Source organism: Aspergillus bombycis (genome assembly GCF_001792695.1).
Source record: "Aspergillus bombycis strain NRRL26010 chromosome Unknown contig00023, whole genome shotgun sequence".
Classification (NCBI taxonomy): Eukaryota; Fungi; Ascomycota; class Eurotiomycetes; order Eurotiales; family Aspergillaceae; genus Aspergillus; species Aspergillus bombycis.
Genome location: NW_019170025.1, coordinates 93,127 through 109,089, shown reverse-complemented (window position 1 = coordinate 109,089; position 15,963 = coordinate 93,127). Strand labels below are relative to the sequence as shown.

Here is a 15,963-nt window from a genome sequence, read left to right as displayed (position 1 = left end):
TACAGATACAGGGATACATCATTCTGCCCTTGCCCCTGCCCGATGAAGAGTTGCCTCTTTTTTATCGTCATACGGTCGGCCTGTGTTCAATCTCTCAACTACTTGTCTCGGTGAGAGAAATCTATCTTTGTTGGATCGGCCATCGGGCCCGGATGACGTGGAAGCACGCGGGCACTGGTGGTTCACATATCGTATTATCATGATCTTTTAAACATGTCGAGGTATGGTCAAAGGCAAAGGCAGAAAGAACCATGCTAGAGGACATTGATCCCGAGGATCTGCGGGCGGAAAATGTCTGGATCGGTCACAGTTTGTCCGGGGAGTGTCCATGCACTTTTTCCGCACTGCCAATTTGTCAGAAGAACTACAGATAGCGTTTTGCTGGTTGGCCTGACGGTATACGTGGCCAGTAAATCTGCCCCCAAGTCCAGCAGGAGCCTCTGTGGGCGTCTGGTCCTGGAAGGGGTGGTGAATATTCTCACTTGGGTTTGTGCAGTGGTCAACGCCCTGGTGCCTGGGTCTCAAGATTGGACGAGTACTTCTAAGATAGGTTTTGCTGATGGACCAGGCACATCAGGCCACCCAGGGTCCATTCAGGAGCACTTGCTGAGAGGTCCTAGCAGCGATCCGCATACCAAAGGACATTTGTATATAGGGCAGCCCTCGACATGGTCCACCATGAGCCCCGTGGCGTATTGTCTCCGGTTCTGACAGTCTCTTACGGCAAGCTGGTCATAGCAGACCGGACAAAGTGCGCGAGCTACCAAGCTTTTTCGAGTTTATTGCAGGGATATCTGTCCGTGAAGCAGACAAAGGCTGTTTCAATCTGTGTCTTTGGAGTCGCGGGAGCGGGGAAGTCATTTGGCGTAAAGGAATTAATCTAGCCTATTGCCAACAGGCCGGTGGAAACGGCCAAGCTGCTTGAGTTTAATCTGGTCCAGTATCACCATTGTTCTGAACTTGGGCGAGCATTTGGGGAAGTTAGGAACAGACGGGATGAGCACATGGGCATTATTCGAGTTGCTAGTACCCGGTGGTTTATTTCGACTCGAGAGCGTCTCCAGAAGCGGCCGACAGGATGAAGCGACTCGAAGAAAGCGAATATAAGAACATTGAGATTGGCGAGGCGTTGGAAGCATAGAATGATGATAATGAATGACTGCTATTATGGCGGATTCACCACGAGATGTCGAGTTCTCGACCTGTAGCTTATCGCCTGAGCTCCGGTCTTCTTCGAGCTGGCTAGCTCCTTTTCGAGTTATATTAGTCCCACTAAGATTGTTAGCTATTAGATTGATGCATTGGTCAATTGGGGGATAGCGCTCGGTCCAGACTTGGGTCGTGTATCTTTGTCCGGAAAACATGAGTCCACCCAATATCGGTCTCGCGTATGAAGGGTTGTCCGGCACAACTGTTTTAGGGCCAGGTACAACTGGTCGGCAGGGCCAAATTACACGAAGCGACTTGGCTGCAACCATCATTTAACGACCCACAAATCACCGCAGAAGAGTCTCTGTTGGTTCTTCGGCAGGACCCACACCATGTCTTGCAATCTTTGGGGGCGACTTTCTGCATTTTCTACTTTCGTTCACACTAGCGAGTGGCCAGAGGATAGCACACCCGAAGAGGAGAATGAAGAAGAACAGAGAAGAGGTTGAACAACAGTCGAGGTGGACAAATACCCGACACCCCCACCGGAGCCCCTGACTAGTAGCTATTGAGATGGAGTCCCAATACCTGAGCGTCTCGGAGCTGCAAGAGGCGAGATGGGCAGTAGACAGCGTTGTTCGGTCAATTGTATTGAGCTGCTATGGAAGACACCAAGGAGTAAAGGACCCATGAGTCTCGCGCAGATAATGCTATTGGAAGCCCTATCAAGCTTCTGCCGATCTCCACGGCGTTTTTGACGAGGTTTCGGCATAAGCCTGGTGAGATCCTTGGTCATCCAGGCAGACTCACCCGGCACAAAGAAAGCTTTGATACTACCTTATTAGCTTCAGCCCTGAATGCTGAATGCCGAACGGGTGTCGCTTCCACGTTTTCGGCAATATCCGCCATGGCCCATAGATCCATTGGATCTCTGGACTTTTAGCTGGTCAGTGAACTTGGCACTTGGCACTGGGCACTTGGCACTTGGCACCTCGTCCTGGTCCCCGAATTATGTGAATACTGCATACACTCGAGGACTATAAGAATCATGGTTAGAAGCTCAAGGCCTCTCCCTTTTCCTTCCATCGCCGCGAACTACGTGCCCCGTTCATCATGAGGGTAGCTCGCGGTATGTACCGCATGCTGCAGACATGCGTCATCGGTCTAACACTATTCACGTTTACTCTGGCCTTGCCTTCACCCACCGAAATACAGGAAACAGCTACATCAGTTGATGGAGTCCCCCGCCTGGAAGCTCGCGAGTCCAAGCCCTTTGCTCTCCGTATCATGCCTCTTGGGGCTTCCATCACGACTGGCTTGAAGTCAAGTGATAAGAATGGATACCGTATCTGGATCCGTGAACAGCTCCGGCACGCGGGATGGGATGTTAACATGGTGGGGTCCCTGAAAAGTGGAACAATGAGAGATAATGTAAGTCTACCATAGGCTTCCTGACCTTGCTCGATATGACACTGATAGGCCAAATCTGCAGGACAACGAGGGGTGGAGTGGATGGGTCATCGATCAGGTCGCCCAAGAGGCCGAGAAGACAATCCCGAAAGCCCCAAATCTTATTTTGATCAAGTAGGTCGATGATATAACAAACGTCTCTGGCGGTTGCGGATACTGATTACCAATTGGACAGTGCTGGCACCAACGATGCTGTGAGAGACCTGGACGTCGATACGGCGGGAGAGCGCATGAACGTGTTGCTCACGCGTTTGTATGAAGGTATACCGGGAACGACCATCATCCTCTCAACGTTGTTGTCCAATGGAGATCCCGATGCTCAAGCCAACGTGGTGAAGATCAACGCGCAATACCGCAATATCGCAGCCGCGCGCCGAGAGAATGGCGACAAGATCGTTTTAGCTGAGATGAGCGACTTTATCACAGTCAGCGAGTTAGTCGATGGGACTCATCCGACGGACGCTGGATACAAGAAAATGGCATCAGTCTGGTGGGCCGCCATTCAAGAAGCGGAATCGGCGAAATTCTTGTCCAAGCCCAAGGATATCGGCGAAAGCGATTGGGCGTATACCACCTGTGAGAAGGAGTTTGGCTCCGGCAATGCGGGTGGTAAAATCAAGACCCAACGGGGCAGCGGCTGGGATGATGGCGACTACAAACATAATTCTCAGAGTATGGGCCGTATTAAGCAGATTGGGGTTACGAGCACCGAGGATGACACCCATCCGGGTATCAACTACGCGCAGTTAGTCAACCAAGGAGGTGCGCACCGCGAAGGGGCCCTCGATGAGCTGGTATGGACTCGAGATGGAAAAGGAACGTGGATGTACCCGAACAACGGCAATGGCAACTTCGGGGATCCTGTACAAATTGATGTCAAAGACAACTGTCTTGCGCGAGGTGAGCCACCAATCGAACAAACTCTGCGTGGAGGGCAGTGTTAATAGAAGCAACAGGTGTACGGTGGGGCGATCTCAACAACGATGGACTCGACGACTTCATTTGCATTAGTCGGGAGGGTGCTATGTATGCATCCATGAACCAAGGCGGAAGTCCTCCCCAGTTCAAGTACATCGGCCTGGTCAGATCGGCGCCGGGTGGCGGCCTAGCTCAGGCGAATGTCCGACTTGGCGACATTGACGGCGACGGCCGTGTTGATTATTGCCTGGTGAAGGGAAATGGCGACATCCAGTGCTGGAGAAACGGGGGTCAGAAAGACGCCCCAACAAAGGAATTCAACGGATACTGGCAGGACCTTGGCACAGTGTTTACCGGTAAAGGCATGGGCAACATCGCCGGCGTTCGTCTGGTTGATATCAATGGTGATTTCCGCGCTGACTGGCTCTGGCTCGATGACAAGGGCAAGGTCACCACGTATATCAACCAGCGTGGGACAGGTAAAGGCAGCCTGGCTCCCGATTGGCGTCGTATTGGTGTTACTCATGCTGGAATGGATATTGAGGGTGCCAGGGATCGCATCAAGTTCGGCCAAGTCTACGCAAAGGGAGGCGCCGACTACGTCTGGGTTCAGTCTATCAAGAATGCCGATACGTATAACCACTATACAACTGCGTGGAAGAATATTGGAAGCGGGGGGACTACACTGAAAGGTAAGATTTCTATCTTTATTGCCCCTAGGAGGGTGGACATGGCTAACATCTCGGAACAGCCGATGGCGACTTCTACTGCGACTGGCGTGGCACTGGTGCCGATGACTATGTAACTTTCACTTTCCTTTTCGCTGGCTCCGGACAGGGATCCTGGAATTTCATTTTCTGATTATGCGTTTTGTTTAGATCTGGATCTCACCAACCGGTCGAGCCCTGCTCTATGGCAACGTTCATAAGCCTCCAACTTGGGTGCCTGAGGGACCGGAAATATTCAACCTGGGTCGGGATCGCAAAGGCATTCATCTAGCAGACTTCGATGGTGATGGCAAGGTATGTACATACATACTACTGAGGGTCCCCTTGAACGTTTTATCTGACGAACCATGCACAGTGCGATGTTTGGGCCGTAAATCGTGAAACTGGTGCCGCCGAGGTTTGGATTAACCACTGGAATGAGGACACCAGCAGCGGCTTTTTGGACTACCGAGGCGTTGTCACTGGAGATGTCAAATGTACCGAAGGATGGGGAGTCGGATATCGTGACATCGGTGTGCGGATGGCTGATCTGGAGTTTGTGCCTCCCACTCACCAGGCTTGGGATAATCGGTGGCTGACGACTGTAGTGGTGACCGACGCGCAGATTACCTGTGCATGGAGTAAGTCCTTCAGGGGAACTATCCTGAGTCCCATAATACTAACCTTGTGTGGTCAGACCCAATGGAAGAACGGTTGGATGGTTAAACAAAGGCGAGAATAAGTTTGAAGCGAAGAATCAGGTCAAACGCACCCACGGATATGATCGTGCCAACCATGTTTGGGCCGATGTAGATGGTATGTCTGATCATGGATTTGTGAATGATGGTCACTAGATCTCCAAGCTCACCAAGGTCCAGGCGACGGTCTGGTCGACTTCCTCTGGGTTGATAAATTCAATGGGAACACCAAAGTCTGGATCAACAAAGGTCCCATTCCTACCGCCGGCTCCAGCTGGAAGTGGGAATTGCTGGACGGTCCTCGATATCAAGGCTCGGATCGTGGGGTGAGTGGAATCATGAGGCATCGCCGTTCCACTGGCTGATTATTACTGCAGGCCAACTTGTACTTCCCAAACCTCGGAGGACTGGGCCGGGCTGATATGCACAATGTCATTCCCCGAACTAATATCGTGAGTCTCCCTTGCATCCCTTGCACACGAAGAAGTGGAATACTAAGTGGTTTAGGCCTACACCTGGTTCAACACCTGCCCCGGCAGTGATAATACCGCAGCGGATGATGTCGACCCATCAATAGACCCTGGCTTACCACCATACACGGCACCGGATCAGCCTACGCCTACAGGCACGCCGCCTGTCAGTCCGAGTCCGACTGGAATCCCCATTGGCGAAGCCCCTGATGGCTACTAGTATGCTATAGCTCGCACGCCTCGTGAATTGACCTCGGAGCTGATAAGACATCCTAGTGAGCATTGGCCATTGGACGATACGGATCGCATAGATTCAGTCTGCAATCACCTCGATGAACTCGATAAAAACCTCTGGAACGAGCATGACATAGGCAGTTGGTTGACTACTACGTATGTCTTGGGCCAAGATTTCCTGTTAACGGATCCTTTCCCTTTCTCGAATTTTGGAGGACTGACTCCAGGGGTTTAACTAGTGCCGGTTGGTACCAGAAGCTTGCCCTCAACTCAGACTTGAATCTGGATCCCGATGATCCTTTCGAGTGGCCTGGTGGGCTTGCCGATGCGCTTGCAAAATATAACGGCAGCAGAGAAGAAGTCCCTGCTCCATACGCATGGAAATGTGTCAAGTGGGTATCCCCTCACGCTCAGCGCAGTACTGTCGCTAATCGGGACATTCCAGTGTCCGTGCAGATTGTGAGGTGGAGCATCTCGGAGATGTTGATCCTTGCAAGCAGGGTCGGATGTACCGGGTCCAAGCTCTGACTGCAGTCCATAACTTGGCGCAATTTTTGAAGGTGATGTATAGTATGATGGCAGAAATCTGGAGGGATGTCGGCTTCGAGAACGCAGACCTGGTTCTCCGGTACTCCCACAAAGGGGATGATAACACCGCGTTTGGAGAGGATGCGGGCATGACCATTGGCGCAGGGTTTGCCAGTATCATCGGGGCTTTCTTTTTGGAGTCCATGGCTGGCGTCGCCGCAGGGGCGATGACCATTGGAGCCGGCGCTGTGGGCGCCCTGGGTGGACCAACCCCAGCCGACCTGAAGTTTAACACGTATGCAGATCTCGGCAGGAAGTCGGCGGATATGCACGACGCTATCACGAAGAGTTTGGACACGTTCTTCAACAGTCTATTTTTCAAAAAGCCCCCTACGGATCCCAACTGGGTCACCAGCCCTGCTGCCCTCCCACGCATACTCAATACGGGCAATTTTGCCTCCCAGAAAAGTGTCGTTGCCCCCACTGATGATGAGACGAGGAAGTATTCCATGGTTCCGGAAAAGGATGGGCTGGTGAAGTATGTCGTCGCGCCACTGCTCAACCTGCTCTGGGAAAAGGACCGGTATTATATTGTCCGGATCGACAACAATTCCATTCGCAGCTCCGACGGCAGAAAGTATCACCCCTGCGACGAGAACGGAAACATGGTCGAAAACAGGGATACTACCGATCGGAAATATTGCAATCCAGACGGTACGGCCTTTTTCTGGGTAGGCCCTCTCCTTTCTGGCGACAGTGATGCCAACTTATAGTGCTGACTCCAAACAGTACGGTCTAGGGATCAAGGAGCAAGTCCCAAAAGGGATGGACACATTACAAGATGACTATGGGTTCAACGGATACGACGTTATCCGATCTTCCTATCTTGTTCAACGCACGACAAACGAATGGCAGTCCAAAGTGAACACAGACTCTTACTTCAGCTGGGTGCCCCAGACATCCGGTGCCGATATCCCAGCCTGGCAAATGATGCGATGGAACTTGCCAGTTTGTGACCTTGCAGAGTATGGGGTGCCAGAAGACTGTGGCTCTGGGCTTTTGTGGAGTGTGGTATGGATTGACTTTTTCCCGTTTTCCAAAACGCCGCGTTATTAACATTTCTGTTTAGTGCATGAGTGAGGCTATCAGAAACGTGTGTGGGAGGAGAGCTGGGTGGCCAGAGGATTATGAGTTCGTCAATGGTATCAGCGGTCCCATACCACATGAAGAGGAAGGAACACCTTATTCCGAGCCTCTGTCAGCTGCTGAAGCAGTCCAATTGCTTCTGGGCTAAATCATTCCGGCGTTGAATTCTTGACTTGACATTCAAACTCCAGCAAGACATGGGCAAGCGACGGTTCCATGGGACACGTTCAGCGGTTTGCAGCCCTCCACCCTGGGATATCATGCTGAAGAATTACTTTGTATCTTTTATCTTTCTCTTCATGGAATTTTGTACTATAATGACTACGAGGTAACTTTGTTTTCATACATCATTCTGGGCCGTATTGTCTTCTAATCCCGGTATCAAGGATCAATATATATACCTGCACTCGCAGTGATGATGGCTTAAGCTATGTAGCTGCAGCATGTGCAGCGAGTCAGTGAGTAAACAACCTTGCCTTATATTGGGTCCCACCTCGCAGCGACTTCGTTAACATACATACCGATAACATCTTTCCGTACTCTGAAAGTAACAATCTACCGATTGCTATCCTGATTCATCACGGTCAGGGATAGACAGGAGTGTTTCGACCCACCGCCAAGAAGACCGAGCAAGTGCTAATACACAATAAGGTAAGATTTTCTCCACTACGGGTAAACTCTGGGATTTTTACGAGTCAGCCTGGGACATGGCAAGGCTCGAGGCTGGGAGGGTGAGATTGTGTCGATCGCAATCCCTCTCGAACCAGCGAGACTCCGCCAATGGCTGGGAGGAAAGGACCTGCTTTGAGGTCCTCGTAGACCGTTGAGCAAAAGCAAGAGGTTTTTCCACCGTGCGGAAGCCTCGCTCACTGTTCCAGTTCGGGGCCAACACTGCCCGATGCGTATATTCAAGAACTTAGCGCTGGTTAGCTGCATGCCCTAGAGATCCTCTAATCTTAGGTGAGATGAATTGCCGAGCTGGATAAAACTCGTGAATCACCCCCCTTGTCTTCCCCACCGGCTTTCTTCTTTTTTCTACCCAATGTGGAAACCGTGCAGTTGCTATCCGGTCTACACTGACCTGGGCTCCGTGTATCGCAAGCGTGTTTTCTGGATGAACAAGGCCGGCCAACAGTAAAATACAGATCCGGTCAACCATGTTCGGTCTTCTACCAGTGCTAGCATTGATCACAGCATCGGTCGCGGTGAACTCTGATGCGACCTGCTACTTCGTCAACGGCAATATCGCCACGGCCGATGTTCCCTGCAATACGAGCGCCGAGATAACCACCTGCTGCAACAAGAATGACATTTGTCTCTCGAACGGCCTCTGCTACCTCCAGAGCTCCGGTAATCACCCGGTCATGTCAAGAGGGAGCTGCACGGACCAAAACTGGGGTGGTGCCTGTAAAAGTGCCGAGCCATGTGGTACGTTCCAACTCGATTTGTGTGACTTCTCTCGGCCACCATCATGGAATGGGTATGCTAAAATGGATTGACGCGTAGCGCGCTGGGACCAGGGCACGGGATACCGGGTTGTGAATGCCATCGATGACCAATACTGTTGTGGAAACGTTGTGAGCATCGACAACACCTCGATTGAATGTGCCGTCGATCGTGCCTTTACCGTCCCCATCGGAACCGTGATGCCCGGCGTTGCAGCGCTAGCGAACTACACCAAAGACAGCACGAGCAGCAGCTCTTCTTCCTCGGCCTCACCATCCTCGGGGAACAATAGCAGCAACGCTTCGGGAGATACCTCGGGTGACAACAACGATCAGTCGACACGACTGGCCATCGGATTAGGTTTGGGTATTCCCCTCGGTCTGATCGCCGGCTCGGCATTGATTTGGGGAGCATGGGAGAGGAAACAGAGGGCCGCTTCGATGAAAGAGCTGGAGGGGTTGAAGGCGAGCCTTGCTGCAACCAGTGCCCCAGGCGGATTGGCATACAACCATCACTATGGCCACGCCTATACTCAGGTCCCTGCGGCGCCACTCACCGAAATGGCCCAATCCTCGGTCCCACCATCCGAGTTGGACTCGACCGGGGCCAAGGATATGGCAAGGAGATAGGACATATGTCTTATATATCCTAGAGTTTGTAGTCATTGTGATGATGCTCACACTCCCGCTCAGGGGTAGAGTACATCGCCCCATGTGCAGGTATTTCCATGCCTTTGCTTTTCGTCGTACTCATTGCTAGGGTGTGCCAAGTGAGCCACAGGATGTCCCGTCGTTGCATAGCTATGCACTGGGGCGAATACACGTCGTGAAACCCAGGACATGTAGTTATGTAGTGTACTGTTCGAATAATGACCATCGACGGTGCTTTAGACCTCTGACAAAATCCATACATTAATTATTCAAATTCCGTGTATGTATATACTATGTTCTAGGCAGCCATACGCTCGACACGACGCTGCAGCTCCTTGACCAAATCTATCCCAACCTTGGTAGACTCGTCCAGGCTCTCCTCCGGCAATTCAAGCAACTCATTCTGTGCCTTGGCCGAGAGATCATTGGAATCATCTGGGTAAAACGCCCTTGCGTACAGCATCTTGCTAAAGCCAGCCATATTGCCCACTTTCACTTGCGCCAGGCCATCCTCGTATCGCTTCTTGGTATCCTCGTAGGTAATCGTCCAGTCGGCGTCGGTGGCGCCAGTGACACGCTTGACGCTTTCAAACATGTCGTTTTGGCTGACCACAAAGCTCTTAATGTACACGCCCTTGTTGAGGAACGTCGACAGAGTAAGGCTGTTATCGTTTTCATCCTGGGGCAGCTCATTGAGGCTCAGGACCTTGGCCACAGCGCGCCCAACCTGCGATAGCGTCGATGTTGAGATCTTGGTGTTTCCATCGTCATAGATTGTCAGGGAACGCTTGTCAAAATCGAACCCAAAGCGCGCATCCCCGCCCGCCAGGCTGTAGTCATACCAGAACCCACAGCACATAGTGATCCACTGCATGCCGAGCCTCTCAATTTCGTCCCGATTGGCCTGGGCGACGGGCCCCAGCATGGTGTCTTCGCCGAGTTTAATGTTGTCGATGTCGCCACCATACCCGTTAGGCATGACGTAGGGAACACCGGCCTTCGCGGCCGCCAGGACAAGCTTGCTGTGGGAGTCCCGGGGCGCCGTAGGGGCCATCGTTATGATCAAAAATTGCTGGTCTTGGAGGGCGGCAACAATAGTGGCCTCATCATCGTAGTTGATTGAGGCGACTCGGACGCCCGCGGGGAGTCTGTTCCCGCTGTCTTTGCGAGAAAGGGCCGTGACGGTGTGTCGTCCGGTCTCGACAAGGGCGTTGGCAATATGCGCTCCAATGGTACCTCCAGCCTAAGTGCGTGTTGGTTTAGTTTTGTTGTATACGTGGAGAGGGTTTACTTACGCCGACAACGGCGACTCTTTCGATGGTGTTTTTGAAGCCGACGGGCTGATCTTTGGCGTACTTGGGCATTATGGTTGGTTGGGTGGATTGTTGAGAATGTATGAATAGCTAATATTCTGGTCCAAAGAGGCGTCCGAAGTGTTTCAGCTGGCGAGAGAGTGGTATCTGCCTGGCTGTTTCTCCTCCGAGCAGGGAATGCCCGTCTATTTATACATTTCCGACCCAGTCTTGAGTGCGGCAGTTCTCTGAGGGTCTCACCATCTCAGCCTTGCCATATCTGATTGTATGCGAAAATCTCGGACAAAAGATGTCCACACTGTAGAGTATATCCGACTGAATCAGGTCGGAACTTGCAACTTGATTAGCTCGGCGACAGGAGGACTGGGGGCGAAGGAGCTGTAGCTGGCGAAGCCCGCCATATTACAGACGGTGAGAGTAAGAGACTGAGAGTAACCCGCGCTTGTCCGCCGCAGCAGCCGCACGAGCGGGTTCACTAACCCTGTCTCATAGGTTGTTGGTGCGGCCGTAGGGGATTGAGTCCGCAATGGCCGCACATAAAGCCGCACAAGGCGAATGACATTGATGGAGCTCCAAGAATGGCCTCAACCTCCAGAATGATAAGCATAGAAACTACGACAAGAAGCACGAATCAACAATTACTCTATTGCACCTCGCGGTGAGGAGTCATGTCTCCACGCCATCTCTCCAAGACTCTCATTAAATACGCTCCCGGGCGTCCAAGAACATGGTACAGGAAATACGTCAATTGCAGTAAGTTTTCTTTTCTAACAGTCTATGGGTGTGATATAATTATAAGTACAAAGCTGAACTTCCCGCGATACTAGAGCTGGACGTCAGGGCCGAGCATCGATATATATGGCTCAATAAAAAATTGATCCCAGTCCACTGACCAATCTATATCTGGCACTGCAGTGTTAGCCTCGGACACGGGCAGTGCCTGAGAGAATTCATAGCCCGCCTCGACAGCCTCTAGTTGAGCAAGTTCTTTTCGCTTCTTTGCCGTATGAAGGCTTAGTAGGTGCCGCGCTATCGACAACGCCTCGCGCGTCAGTGCTGTATCGGCCGCCTGGACAAGGTTCTCCAAGCCCGTGAATGCGGCGCCGATGTGGGCGGTGGCCGCGGGCGTGTCAATGGCCAGCAGGATGCAGGTATACTGGAAGACGCTGCCGATGACATTCCAGAACAGACGACCCTGGCTAGCTTGCTGCTCGGCCGCCTCCACTGCGGCGTCGCCGCTATCAATGACGAACCGGATGATATCATCCGGTATGTGGGCCTTGAGCTGGTAAAGTCGTCGATAGAAGCAGAATGCAATGTCCGCCTTCGTCACCACTAGGAACGGGTGGGCAACTTGGAGCTCGTGCAGCGCCGTGAGACGCTCAAACAGCCCCCCACTCGGATTTGGAGGCTGCAGTTCGAGCTGGAACGGCGAATTGGGTGACGGAATGATCTGGATCAGTTGTACGAACTGATCGGCAACAGAGCCTGGTATCGAGATGATAGGCTGGCAAGTCACGGCTCGAAATCCTACCGGCGAACGATCGTACTCATAGGACAGCATGTTATGCCCGGCCCACGAGATCCAGAAAATTCTCCTCAGCCGGTCCGCATCCTGTCCAAGCACAGCGGCGCCAGCCATGGACGCAATCTTCTTAATGGTCTCTTCCTCATGGAGCCCTATGGCTTCACAGAGGTGCATTTGCGTGCACGACGCGATCCAAGCATTGCTGGGTCGGGTTGTTGCGCGTAGGTAAAGCACTCGCATGCCCCATGCGAGGATATGATCGATGCCATGCAAACGCATGGACGCCGGGTCATCGAGGATCGCTTTAGCGTATTGCACCAGGTCAGACTCCCGCGGATGTCTCTTAGGAGATAGGAATGATCCAAGAGCAGCAACGCCAGCCGCCACGGCGGCAAAGGCGACCGCATTGCTGCCCAAAGTACGGTAATAATCCCGACATCGCTGGGCGTAGATTCTTCGGTCCATCACGTCGGTGATGGGGCCTAATACCGAGAAGAAGGCATGCGAGAAAACGCCAAGGTCGTCCTCCGAGATGATATTTCCAAGAAAGGAGTGGGCATTAGACGCCTCCTCGGGGCGAATGCCGAAGTTGTACGCGAACGGCCGCATTTTTGGAGGGCTATCGGAACCGAGAGCCACACCCAGGATGTGCGGGAATGCCATGGCCGCCGATGCCCCGGAGTATCTGAACTTCAGCTCGTCGAAGATGCCTGGGGAAGCACCGGCAACGACGGTCGGACTCTTGGTCAACAAACCGTCGCCGTCGCGGCAACCTCGCTCCATATGAGACCGGGTTCTCGGACTGCGGTTTGTGGCGTCCTGACTTGTCAGACGACATTGACCGTCGAGACTGACGCGCTTGGCTGGAGGCGGAATAGGTACGTCGCCGTCCAGTGTACCAGTGGGATTGTCGTCGGTGTATCTACAGTTGTATCCGTAGGTGGTGCACATGCCACAAGGATATACGTTGTCGCATTTTCGCTTCCGCTGATGACAAGGAATGCATGCCTTCCTCGCACGCTTGCGCTTGGCGATTGTTGTCGACATGACGGGCAAGGACATTTGAGCTTCCACGGCCACTGCGATGGAGATAGAACTGAATATAGTAGAGTTAATCTTCTGGCCAGCACGTTGGGGCAGTCTTTCAGTGATGGTGTGCATATATTACTCCAACATGGCTCGCGGTGTATGAGCTGTCGCTACTGATTATCTGGAGGCTAGCTCGAAGTGGCTAGCGCAACTCTTTGCTCCGATTGATCCATGATGTTCGTCCCTAATATTCCCTCCAGAGACCCATGTTGACCCTAATGTTGATGACCCTTGAATTGACCTTGACAGGGAGCTGGCCGGTAGTCATATCACTTTCCTCTTTATTCAAGCAGCCATTCGGGTGCACCCCTTGACGTCAAGGGGTTATTGCTTCTATTTCACAAATTACTCCGGAAGCTGCTAGGGCATCGGGAGAACCCCCCTGCAAACAAGAATACCAAAAGCTCTAGTGATAGACTGTTATCGTCGCCTATGCCATTAATAGAATTTCTATCTTGCTGCGACTGCTAGTCTTCCCTGGACTCCGGTGGGGCTATATAACTATGAAGGGTCTATCGGCATTGCGCCGTCGTGATGCTATATCCATACACGTGACGCTTTTGAGTAACTAACCCTTGACGCTTTGGTATTTTCGAATGTTTCGCTTACCTGCCTCTCTTTAGGCTGTTATGAGTCTGCAATAAAGCTTTAGAATTTGTAGTGCTATCATAGCTTCCATAGTTCCTGACCGACGGCTATCGGACGTGGGATATCGGATGCCGGAGCTCGGTTGAAATACATCTTCTACTTGGCAGAGGGGCTCGAGATCTGCCCATTCATCGATGTCAAAAACCACGTTGATGTACGAGTTACTATTTTCCAGCACAGAATGCAACACCGCCAATTCTAGGTTATTCCCTCGTTGATCACTTTCGCTATGGCACCGACCAAAAAGAAGCCCACGGACAACCAGCAAGCCTGCGATGAACAGATTGAGGATATTTCATTTGACCCAATCTCTCAAAAGCAACAGCAGGACTATCACGCATCGACACCTCAAGATGCCAAATTGGATCGCCGGCTCAACCTGAAGCTTGACTGCTTCATTGTCTCGATCCTAACAGCCGGTTTTCTGGTATGTCTCTCCGTTCACATTGCGTCTGCATTTTAATAGCCCATTTGCTCACTGTTCCATGTCATTAGCTGCAAGCAGTAGACAAGTCGAATATAAGTAACGCTGCGACCACGAAGAGTACGTGAAAGCCGAGCATTTCAATGCTCATATTCCTCTTTCGTTGAGATAGAAATAAAGTATCCTAACAGTCAAGTACAGCATTCAGCCAGGACCTACATCTAAAGCACAATGACGTGCCAAATGCTGTATCTCTCTATGCCGCCACTTTCATCCCATGCATGCCTATCTCCGTTATGCTGGGGAGAATCGTGGGACCTCGTTTGTGGTTGCCGTTCATCATGGCAGCCTGGGGCGTGGTGACAATCACTCAGGCTGTTATGAAAGATCGTGCACAGATGATGGCCCTCCGCTTGCTTCTGGGTGTCTTCGAAGCGGGATATGTTCCCACCGCCTACTACTACATCGGCACATTATACCCTGCATACCAAGCCGGATTTCGGATGGGAATGTTGGCCTTGAGCTTTGCGTTCTCGGGGGCATTTGCGGGTCTGATTGCTTATGGATGCTTCCAGATCCGGTCGACACAGTGGAAGGACTGGCAATTGCTTTTCCTGGTCGAAGGAAGTGTCACGATATTCATCGCTGCCCTGGCGCTGGCAATGCTACCGAACAAATTGAAAACAGCGTGGTTTTTGAATGAGGAGGAGCGAGCACGTGCGATCCGTCGCATGGCGACTCATACCGGGGCACAAGAAGACCTGGCAGAAGCCAATGCCGAGGACCATGAACATCGCATCACTAGTAAGGACATCATCAATGCTCTGAAGGACTGGAAGAAAGTCCTTATCATTGTGTGCAACCTGTGTGCCACTACGCCTGCGTACGGCTTTGCCATCTTCCTACCTCTTATGGTCAAGGGTATGGGGTATGAATCAATTAAAGCGAATTTGATGACTGTTCCCCCGTTTATGGTGTAAGTGACCCTCTGGGAGATGAGGCCGGTGGCCTAGCTAATGGCAAACAGTGGTGGTATAGGCCTCCTGACCATTGTCTGGCTCTCGGACCGTTTCCATGAGCGCTCCGGCTTTGCCATTTTATCCATGTTGATCTCGATTGTGGGGTATATTGTCCTCATCGCCAGTAAAAGTAACAAGCTTCGCTACGGGTTCCTACATGTTGCGCTGATCGGCTCGGGCACTGCAAACCCGCTTATTGCTGCCTGGCTGACGGACAACACACCGGACCATGCAACGCGTGCAGTCACGATGGGTCTATTCAAGTTAACCAATATATCCGCAGTCATTGCCGGGCAGATCTTCAGAGAGAGCTATGCGCCATCCTACCGGATCTCCGTGATCGCTGTGTTGATTATCGTGTCAGTGGGATTACTTGGATTCGCCGCGATTCGTGGGTTGTACATGCTAGAGAATCGCCGGCGAAAGAAGGAAACAGCAAATTGGACTGCCGAGGAGTATGAGGCGGAGAGACTTGACTCGCGCCGCAATGGCCATGACAAGAAGTATTTTATGCTTAGATACTAGG

The 15,963-nt window shown here is 52.0% G+C and overlaps 5 protein-coding genes across 5 annotated transcripts; 3 read left to right on the top strand and 2 right to left on the bottom strand.

The window, feature by feature from the left end:
• Window positions 1–2,262: 2,262 nt before the first annotated feature.
• Window positions 2,263–7,468, top strand: ABOM_002570 (uncharacterized protein; the record flags this gene model as incomplete). The annotated part of the gene is made up of 17 exons (XM_022529700.1): window positions 2,263–2,580; window positions 2,642–2,733; window positions 2,795–3,519; window positions 3,576–4,229; window positions 4,289–4,338; window positions 4,416–4,559; window positions 4,621–4,799; window positions 4,853–4,885; window positions 4,942–5,060; window positions 5,123–5,268; window positions 5,320–5,394; window positions 5,450–5,631; window positions 5,689–5,802; window positions 5,886–6,038; window positions 6,092–6,905; window positions 6,964–7,245; window positions 7,304–7,468. The coding sequence occupies 17 exons, from the start codon at window positions 2,263–2,265 to the stop codon at window positions 7,466–7,468; spliced, it is 4,245 nt and encodes a 1,414-aa protein (XP_022391106.1).
• Window positions 7,469–8,477: 1,009 nt separating this feature from the next.
• On the top strand, window positions 8,478–9,395 carry ABOM_002569 (uncharacterized protein; the record flags this gene model as incomplete). The annotated part of the gene is made up of 2 exons (XM_022529699.1): window positions 8,478–8,748; window positions 8,827–9,395. 2 exons carry the CDS (start codon window positions 8,478–8,480, stop codon window positions 9,393–9,395), a joined length of 840 nt encoding a protein of 279 aa, XP_022391218.1.
• Window positions 9,396–9,714: 319 nt separating this feature from the next.
• Window positions 9,715–10,780, bottom strand: ABOM_002568 (aromatic alcohol reductase; the record flags this gene model as incomplete). The annotated part of the gene is made up of 2 exons (XM_022529698.1): window positions 9,715–10,659; window positions 10,712–10,780. 2 exons carry the CDS (start codon window positions 10,778–10,780, stop codon window positions 9,715–9,717), a joined length of 1,014 nt encoding a protein of 337 aa, XP_022391169.1.
• A 772-nt stretch (window positions 10,781–11,552) lies between these two features.
• ABOM_002567 (C6 zinc finger domain protein) lies at window positions 11,553–13,304 on the bottom strand (the record flags this gene model as incomplete). Its single annotated transcript, XM_022529697.1, has 1 exon — window positions 11,553–13,304. The coding sequence occupies one exon, from the start codon at window positions 13,302–13,304 to the stop codon at window positions 11,553–11,555; it is 1,752 nt and encodes a 583-aa protein (XP_022391143.1).
• A 919-nt stretch (window positions 13,305–14,223) lies between these two features.
• ABOM_002566 (uncharacterized protein) lies at window positions 14,224–15,962 on the top strand (the record flags this gene model as incomplete). Its single annotated transcript, XM_022529696.1, has 4 exons — window positions 14,224–14,421; window positions 14,490–14,538; window positions 14,620–15,394; window positions 15,446–15,962. 4 exons carry the CDS (start codon window positions 14,224–14,226, stop codon window positions 15,960–15,962), a joined length of 1,539 nt encoding a protein of 512 aa, XP_022391142.1.
• Between the last annotated feature and the right edge of the window lies 1 nt (window position 15,963).